This window comes from Ochotona princeps, chromosome 26 (assembly GCF_030435755.1).
Source record: "Ochotona princeps isolate mOchPri1 chromosome 26, mOchPri1.hap1, whole genome shotgun sequence".
Lineage (NCBI taxonomy): Eukaryota > Metazoa > Chordata > Mammalia > Lagomorpha > Ochotonidae > Ochotona > Ochotona princeps.
The window spans coordinates 26947268-26956756 of NC_080857.1; the positions used below are offsets into that span (position 1 = coordinate 26947268).

At 43.2% G+C, this 9489-nt stretch overlaps 1 protein-coding gene across 2 annotated transcripts in view; it reads left to right on the forward strand.

Annotated features, from left to right (window-relative positions):
- The window catches only part of PPP2R5E (protein phosphatase 2 regulatory subunit B'epsilon), a 143885-nt gene extending 134667 nt beyond the window's left edge, over positions 1 to 9218 (forward strand). For both annotated transcript variants that reach the window (XM_004584489.4, XM_004584490.4), the window contains exons 13-14: positions 200 to 301; positions 7846 to 9218. In XM_004584489.4, the coding sequence (XP_004584546.1) occupies positions 200 to 301; positions 7846 to 7945 (202 nt within the window). In that variant the 3' untranslated portion in view covers positions 7946 to 9218. The remainder of the gene's footprint in view (positions 1 to 199; positions 302 to 7845) is intronic.
- The last annotated feature ends 271 nt before the right edge of the window (positions 9219 to 9489 follow it).

Genomic DNA, 9489 nt, shown 5'->3' on the forward strand with positions numbered 1-9489 from the left:
CACTAAGAAGGACGTTTGGCCTTGAACAGTAAAGCGTAGCAGCCTCTTGAAGTGGGAATGGGCTGTGAGTCGTTTCCCGTAGCTCCAGCTGGGGAGGAGGGCAGTGGAGACCCTGCAGACAGGAATGGCGCCTCCATTTCCTTCGCTGGCACCTGTTGCAGCTCACTTACTGGGCGTTCCCTTTCTCTGTGTGTCGCAGGGCTATTGTGGCGTTAGTGTACAACGTGTTGAAGGCATTCATGGAGATGAACAGCACCATGTTTGATGAGCTGACAGCAACATACAAGTCAGATCGGCAGCGGTAACTTTTTAAAGTTTTTCGTCCAATGTGCCAAAACGATTGAGTTCTCTTGTTGATGGCACTTTGCCCAAGTGACCTGTTTCCCACAGCATAAGCGGCATCATCTTCTTTATTATATCTCTGTTCTTGCCGTCCCTTTTCGCTGCATCTTTAGCAGTGCGCCACTGGGCTTTGTGACAGTGTCCTTGTGACGGCGCCTGCCGTCCTCCCATCCTGCAGTAATGTTTCAGTTACGCCTCAGGGTGGAGAGCCTGGCACGTAACTGATATTGCAGGCCTATTTAAGGGTATTGTCGGGTAATTGGCCAGCTGGGCCACTCTCATTTTAAACTCGCTTGACCTAGAACTAGGCTTTCCTTCAGGCCAACGCCAGGAGGGATCAGGCACCATTTGTCTAGGAATTTGGCTCCGAAATTACTTTCTGGTCTAGAACTCAGCAAACTCATTGGAATTATCTTTTTATTAAAAAAAAAAAGATTAATTTTTGTTGGAAAGTCAGATTTACAGAGAGAAGGAGAAGAGAGAAAGATCTTCCATTCGCTGATTCACTCCCCAAGTGGCCGCAATGGCCAGAGCTGAGCTGATGCAAAGCCAGGAGCTTCTTCCTGGTCTCCCATGGGTGCAGGGTCCCAAGGCTCTGGGTCATCTTCTACTCTTTCCCAGGCCACAAGCAGGGAGCTGAAAGGGAAGTGGAGCAGCTGGGATATGAACCGGCGCCTATAGTGGGATCCTGGCACATGCGAGGCGAGGACTTGGCTACCGTGCTGAGCCCAGAAATTTTCTGTTGTTTTTAAAAAATGTTTATATATCTGAAATGTGGAAAGGGAGAGAAAAATAAGGCAGTTTTACCCATCCACTACATTGCTTCCCAAATGCCTGTACCAGCTAGCCTGGGCTAGGCCAGTGCCAGGATCCCAGAACTTGATCTCAGTCTTCCATATGGTGGCAGAGACCCAGGAATGGGAGCTGTCACCTGCGGCCTCTCAGGGTACACACTATGGGGAAGCTGGAATTGGAAGCAGAGTTGGGACTTGGGCACTCAGATATGGGAAGTGGGCATCCCAGGTTCACAACTGTGCAGATACTTGGCCCTCAATACAGTCTAAGCGCCAGGGAGAGGAGCATGGGGCTTAGCAGTCTGCCATGGAACTGTTTACCACCGTAAGGGAGCAAACCCCAGTGCGACTTTTTGCAGTGTTTATGACTTGGTAGGGCTTCCTTCGTTGGTTTGATTGTCCAGTTTGGTTATTCCTTGTCCTATATGAGAGTTTCTCAAAAAGTTCGTGACAAACGGAATTGAAAGGTAAATTGTTGGTGAAAGAATCTGAAATCCATGCATATGTTTTTCCTAAGACATGCCTTGGAGACATCTTACGTGTCCAACCTCGGATGCTTTCCAGACTGTGGGGAGATGAAGGGACGTCCCTAGAGAGCTCTCCATAGTTGGGCCGTGGTCTGCCCCTGCCCGCCCAGGAGCGGATGTCTGCTTGCTGTCTCCGGAGGCCGTGCGTCCCTGCGCCGCGTGCAGTGCTCGGAGCTCTCTCCGTCTCCTCTCTCTGGGTGAAGCTCTGATCCTGTGCTTTGCCTGAGTTGGAATATAGTGCTTCTGTTCTACTGATTAAAACATCAGTGAGCAGAAAGGTTTGGTGACAGAGGGAGAAATAGTATTGCTGTTATCTTCATATATATTTTTGGAATCACCGTGGGTTGGTTTAGGAAAGCAGCCCGTTGAGGGATTTGCACGCACTTAGCTGTAGACAGAAGCAGCTGAGATTTCCCACCAAATGTTGGGATAAATATCAGTTATGGCATGTCATGTTTTACCTGTAATTTAAACAACTTTTAATACACTGTATCAGCAGTTATCAGTCGTTAAATTTCGTAATAACCGTTCTGCTCCAAACCTCTTTTTATTTTAATTCTTTTTATTATTATCATTTTTTGATATAGTTCAGTAAGCCCTGGGATTTCTGCTACTCCCTCTCCAGGTCCCCTCCCCTCCAACTGAGTTCTCCCATATCATCACAACAATATAGTTCCTCATAAACAGTCATAAGTCCATCTTTGTGGGCATGGACAATGGCAGAGAGTCCAGCATCCTATTGTCAAGATATAGTTAACAGTTTCACTGGGAGTCCATCTTTATCTGGAAGTAGAGATGCATACTGCATTGTATCCTCACATCTGGATATGATAGTCTCCATTGCGCAGTTACTGTACATCCCCTTTAGTGAAAAAAAAAATAGAACAAAACAACAGGAGGAAAAATAAGAAATTTACAACAACATGAAGTTATATAACATGCTACTGAATGACTAATGTGTTGCTGAATAATGAAAAAGAAAATCAAGAACCTTCTTGAAGAAAATTATGCTACTGTCAAAATCCATGAGATACAGTTTCAGCTGATCTTTGGTGAAATGTGTCTCCTGTAGGTAATAAATAGATGGGTTTTGTTTTTTAATCCAGTCTACTAATCTATGATGTTTGGTGAATTTAAGCCATTTATATTCAGGGTTAATATGAATGGGTGGTAATTTGGTCCTGTCATATTAGCAATGGGTTATTCATTGATTTAGTCTTCCGTTGCTATTTTACTGGGATGTTCTTCCCATTTGCCTGTGGTTTTGGTGGGTGGTATTCCTCTTCTCTGTCAAGAGAACTTCTTTAAGTATCATTTGTAGGGCATGTTTGGAAGAGGCATATTTTAACTTTTCTTTACTGTGGAAGAAGTTTATTTCATTTTCCAAGACAAAAAAAAGTTTTGCTGGGTACATTATCCTGGGCCGACAATTTTTTGCTTTTAGAATCTGGAATATGTCCCCCCTTTCTCTTCTTTCCTGTAGAGTTTCCTCTGGGAGGTCTCCTGTGAGTTTAATTGGCATTCATTTATATGTCAATTGATATTTTTTTTCACATGCACATTTAAGGATCTTATCCTTATGTTTGATTGAAGAAAGCTTGATGATCATGTATCTTAGTGAAGATTGCTTTTGGTCAAGCCTGTTGGGAGTTCTGTGTCCCTCCTGGATGTTGTTTCCTAATTCTTTCTCTAAATTAGGGAAAAATTCCCTTATTGTTTCATTAAATACATTTGTAAACCCAGCTTCTCTTTCTGCACCTTCTGGGACTCCCATAACTCTTCATGTTTGGCCTTTTAATAGTGTCTTTCAATTCTTGAATCCTTTTTTTGGCCTGATCCAGCTCTGCTTCCAACTATTCTTCCAGCTCTTTGTGTCCCCCTAATGACAGGAAATATCTTCTATTTTTGAGATTCTTTCTTCTGCCTTCTTCATTCTATTTTGGAGACTCTCCATTGTACTTTTAGTTAGTTCCACTGTATTCTTCATGTCTGATACATCAGCTTTCATTGGATTCATTTACAGTGTGACATATTCCTTGAATCCCTGCTTTACCTGCTTCTTGTTGTTAAGTTTTATAACAAGTAGTTTGAATTCCATATCCCCCATTTTCTTGATGTCTTCCTCAGTGAACTCTGAAGTTGGCAAAGGGTTTTGCTCCTTTGCAGGGGAATCTTCAGTAATATTCATTGTGCCCCTGTCTCTTCTTTTGCTCTTGGTTATTGTATTTCTGGTTATCAGATTCTTCTCCTTGGGGCAGGTTTTTTTAAGCTGTCACCCACAGGTCTACAGTTCGATTTTACTTATTGCAGTTGGTACACAGCTGTTTGTTTGCAGTCACTTGTGCCACTCCCTCCAGCAAGTTCCAGGTCTGGGATCTTATGTTAGATTTCCACCATGGTCTCCGTAGCCTCAGCTCCTGGCTCACTAGTCTCCACCTCCTGTGACACCCTGCTGAGGCTGCACCGTTGTCTGTACAGCCTTTCTCCCACTTCTGGTTGGAGCAGTTCCCAGGATTAGGAAGACACCAGGTGTCCTAAATAGCTAGGTTGTTGGTGGTGCTGGTCTTGCTGGAACCTGTGGGCTGTTAGGTCTGAGGGCCACATGGACCTATTTTGACCCGTACAGTGCCATAGTCAGTATTCTTTTCCTGTGGCACCAGTGCAATCCACAGAACTCAGAGTTTGCTCCCAACTCAGCACATGTGCAGCTCACTGTTGTCGCCTGCAGTCTTAAATTCTTTGCCACACTGTAAGACATAGTGCCTGATGTGCCACTACTAGAGTTCTTGATCTGTGGCCAGCAGGTCTGAGGGCTACCTGGACCCATCTTGGGTGGAACCTGTAGGATGCCCCATTGTTGCAGTTCACTGAGCTAGAAATGAGATCCCTCCCAGCTCAGCGCATGTGCAGTCCTGCCACATAGCTCTTGCCTCCTGGCTCTTGTCTCCTTAAATAAAATGGTGCCTGATACAGCTCTAGGGGGCGGACTGGGTTCCTGCACCACCTGTCTGGGACCTGCCTGTCTGTCTCTGCTCCTGGTCAAATCAAACAGACCAGCAAGATGAGCAGTTCTTTGTCTGGGTTCACCTCCCAAGCTCCCAGTGAAGATCCCTTCCCACCTGGTTGCTGGTGGAGTTCCGGCTGCTGGTGGAGTTCAGATCACTGCTCACTGAATGCCGATGGGGTATCCGTCACTGCAACACCACACTGTTGTTTTCGCTGCTTTCCTGTGTCTGTCAGTCTCCAGGTACCCCTCTACTGTTGCTCTGTCCTCTCCTTTTTCTTGGAATGTGCCCTCCCTGCTTCGCACTGGCTACTACTTCTCCGTCTGTTCAAATGTGTCCCTACCCCACTCTGCCATCTTGATTCTCCTGTTTTTAATTTGTGTTTATTACATACACCCACACACAGAAAGAGAGCATTCCTATCTGTAGTTGATTGCACAGATGCTCACGATGGCCGGGCTGGGCCTCACGAAGCTGAGCTGTTCAGGTTCCTCGTGGGTGGTAGGGGTCCAGTGGAAGGACCATCACTGCTCCTTCCAGGGCTGAGCTGGCCTCGGGTGGGGATGGAAACACTGTTTCTCTCTAGATCTAGGACTAGCCACAGTGCATCAGGAGACGAGTTTGGTATTATCAGAGATCTGAACGGAAGATTTCATTTCTGGATATCATTAAATTAATGATTTCTGTTGAGATCAGGTTTTCAAGTATTACATATTTGAATGTGATGGGTGAAATGATTATTTAATTCTCTTAGATGCATATGCCAACATTATTGTCTTGTAAAGTTGAAATTGGGAAAGAATTTGATAATATCCCCGGAACGACAGTGTGGGTAGGTTTTAAAATTTCTATCTTGAGGGAAAAAGAAAGGTGGGAGAGTGAAGGCGGTAGTAACTGTGTTGGAACTGTTAGGATTGTTAAAGTCGTCAGCAGTATAAAGGTCATTGATTATCATTAAACTGTTACTCAAAAACATGAGTGAAACACTTAACAAGACGATGAGTGCTTTAATGATGTTGAACTTTATTTACTCATTAGTTATTTGAAAGGCAGCATTACAGAGGGATGTGGGAAGAGAGAAATCTTGCATCTGCTGGTTCATTCCCCAAGTGGCTGCAGTGGCAGATGGGCCGGCAGAAGCCAGAAAGCTAGAACCCTGTCCTTCTCTCCCACCTGCGAGAAAGGAGACCAGATACTTGGGTCAGCTGCTTTCCAGGTGCATCATGGGGAGCTGGTCAGAGATGGGACAGTCAGGTCACCAGCTGGTGCTCATATGGGATACTGGTGTTGCAGGTGGCAGCTTAACAGCTACATCAAAACATTGGCCCCTGCACACTTCATTGAAACTGCAAAGAAGACATTGTGGGCCTGAGTTCTGTTGAACCATTTTTTTCAGTTGAATAAAGTTCCCAAGTCCTTGCTGGCCATCCTCTTTTCCCTCCAAGAGAAGGTTGTCTGCGTTGCAACTCTTCAGGGTCTGGGCAGTTGATTGCTAGCTAGTCAAGTCAGTGTCTGTGACTGACACCTAGGCTGGCACCATCTCTTTGTTAAGAAACAAAGATTGGGGCCAGTGCTGTGGCCTAGCAAGTAAAGCCTCCACTAGCAGTGCCAGCATCATGTAAGGGCACTGGTTTGCATTCTTCTCTTCTCAGGCAGAAGCTTGGACAGTCTTTCGTTGTTCATTTAATGAAGAAAGAAGCAAAAAGTCATGATTTGCCGGATGTCTCTTACTTTTTCTGTTTTTGGTTACATGCAGTTACTATATTATACAGCCTACCATTCCTTTGTGACTGGAGGAATGAGGATATTAAAATTATTTATGCTTTTCTGTATTTTTCCCCCTCTGAAAGATGTATTTCTTTCAAAGTCAGAATTACAGAGATAGGGGGCGATCTTCCATTTTCTGATTCACTCCCCTCCCCTGGTGGCCACAGCAGCCAGGCTTGGGCCAGGCTGACGCTAGGAACTTCATCCCAGTCTCCCACATGGGTTTAAGGGACCTAACGTTTGCACCACCTCCCATTGCTCTCCCAGACTGTTGGCAGGTGCTGGGGCAGAAGTGAAACAGCTGGGCCAGGAACCAGTGCTGTATGGGATCCAGGCATTACAGGGAATACCTTTACTGACAGAGCCACTCCGTGGATTTTGTTGGGGTGGGATGGGGAATTAATATGAGTTTGTTGTTATGAATGTTATTGTAACTTTTGGAAAAAAAACATAAGGAATATGAGGCATTACAATTACATGTAGATTCCACTTAGCCCATGTGAATTTTCCCGAGTAAAAATTGTAGTGTAGCTGAAATAATCCTTGCTAAGTAACTAATGAAATGTGAGGACTGCATTCCAGTGCCTGAGATGGTGAAATCCTACTTCTCGGGCTTCCTGAACTCACGGACTCACAAATGTTATCGCTGTGTGCTTTTCCTGATGTGTGGTAACATGAGGAAACTAGAAGCAGTATAGTAAATTATTTTTAATAAACAAACCTTATTTACGAAATTAAATGAAAAATTTACAGCATATCCTTGTACTCCTGGGTTTACTTGATTGATACTACAACTTCTTTGTGTTGTTAAGCTATGCTAATTTCTAAATGTCCTTGGGAAAATAAAATTTGTTGACCATATTTTGGAATCCAGTTGTATGGTAAATTTTGTACAGTGATGAAGCCTAAAAGTCTGGAAATTACCTGAAAGTCTGGAACTGCCAAGATGGTTTTGAGTTTTAATATACCTGTTGTAGGAAAAGCCTATAGGAACAGTGGGGGAGAGATGTCCTCATGCCGCCACAATTTAGGCCCCTGGTAAAATCACTAACATGTCCTTGATGTGGGGCCACTGATTCATATAAATCAATGCCCATTTGTCATTCGTTTTGAAATAAACTTCAATATACTACTAGCTTCAATATAAAGGGTTATAAATAACTTCAAAATACCTTTGCCACCTACTCCATCTAGTAATGCTACTTCTATTCCTACACAAATGTCAAAAGAAAAATTTGCAGAACGCAAGCACAAGAGACAGAAACCAAAAAGAGAAATAGCCCTAAACTTTAAGGCAAATTTTTAGACTTTCCGAAGCATTCTTGGGGAAAATCCTGGCGGAGAACAGTTACCATTAGATAATCTCCTTGAGCCTGCTCAGTTGTTCATGTTGTACTCTCTCTTCCCCAGTGAGAAAAAGAAGGAAAAGGAACGAGAAGAATTGTGGAAGAAGCTGGAGGACCTGGAGTTGAAGAGAGGTCTCAGACGTGATGGGATAATTCCAACCTAACAGCGATCGTGCCAGCAGCACCACTAGCCTGTGGAGTCACACATTTATGTAGTAGAAGATGGAGCAGCAGTGTTCTGTATTGTGCAACTTTACAGTAGATTTCACATTTGTTTCATTATTACAACAGCACTGTATATACCTGTCTCTAAGGAAAAGAAAAAAAAAATAAGGACTTCAATCCAAAGTTTGGACAGTAGATGGCCTTCTCAGAACTTTGCAAACCTAATCATTGTTCTAACCCTCTTTAAAACACACAAAAAAAGCAGTCTTCAGAGATCTGTTGATGAAATTGCTATGTTAAAATTCCATTATCAGGAGTTCCTTATTTATCACTAGCAGAGAGTATGATAAAATTTTCAAATGCGAACAATGTTAAATTTAGCTTGTCTTTCTGCTAAGCTGTTAAATGTATTTATAGTAAAGGAAGAAAAAAAGACTGTCATTTCCTTTTTAAGTTTGTGAAACATCCTCCTCTGAATGACTTGATTGCAATTTGACATCTTTTCCTTTTGCACATCTTCATGAGCTGAATGTCCATGTGGAGGGGGCCAGGAATTGTAAAGGCCCCGATAAAAGTGTTGTTTACTGGGGTGAACATCTTTCCAGTAACCAGGTGGTCTGGTACTCCTTTGTCTGGAAATTAGGAGTCAAAAGAGAAGAGGTGATAAGCATAGTAGGAAAGGGAATTTTGGATTCACGCATCAGTTTATGGTGAATCCCAATCAGTGTCTTGAATCCTTTGAAAACAGGTACTCGGCAATCCGAGGCTGCAGTACCTGGCCAGTATTAGTTGTACAGATCACTGAACACGCACGTACCAGAGATGTTTTAGAAATGTCACGTAAAACATCCTTTTGGACCATATGAGATAGGAAAGACAAACACTAAACTATAACCATGAAATTGATCACCAGGATTAATCTAATCGGGAAAAAGAGTTGAGCAGACAGCTTGGGCTGTTTGGAGTTGTTGCCTTACTTTTTAATATGTGTTTATAAAGTATTCCAGCAGAAGAGGATGTAGCCTCTGGGGAAACAAACATGTTGCAGTGTTTTTTGTAGATTCTCGTTCTATATCTCATCACAGTGCCCACCCTGTTTTTAGCTGGAAAGGATTCAGGATAAACATTATGCATTCTGAATTGGATGCATATTCCTAACTACTGTATTTGTTACCAAAAGTGGTTCTACAAATGCTACTGAAAAAAAAAAATCTGGAAATCCCTAATGTCCTGAGTATTAATAATAAAGTTTAAAAATGCTTTTATATCAAAGGTGCATTGTGACCAAATTGTTTAAGAAAAAAAAAAAGAGCAAAATCTAGGGTTGTATGATAGATGTATCTTTTGGCTCTCTGCTTTGTACTTAAAAGAGGAGTCTTACATGTGGGGCAGGTGAATTCCTGGTAAAGCTCGTGTATAGTTTGAAACTTCATGTGGTTGCATCATGACGTAATGACAGGTGCATGCTCTGTGATTCATTTCCAGAGCACGTCTGCTTGTTACCCACCGGCAGCAGCGAACTGACAATTCTCAGCCATCCCTT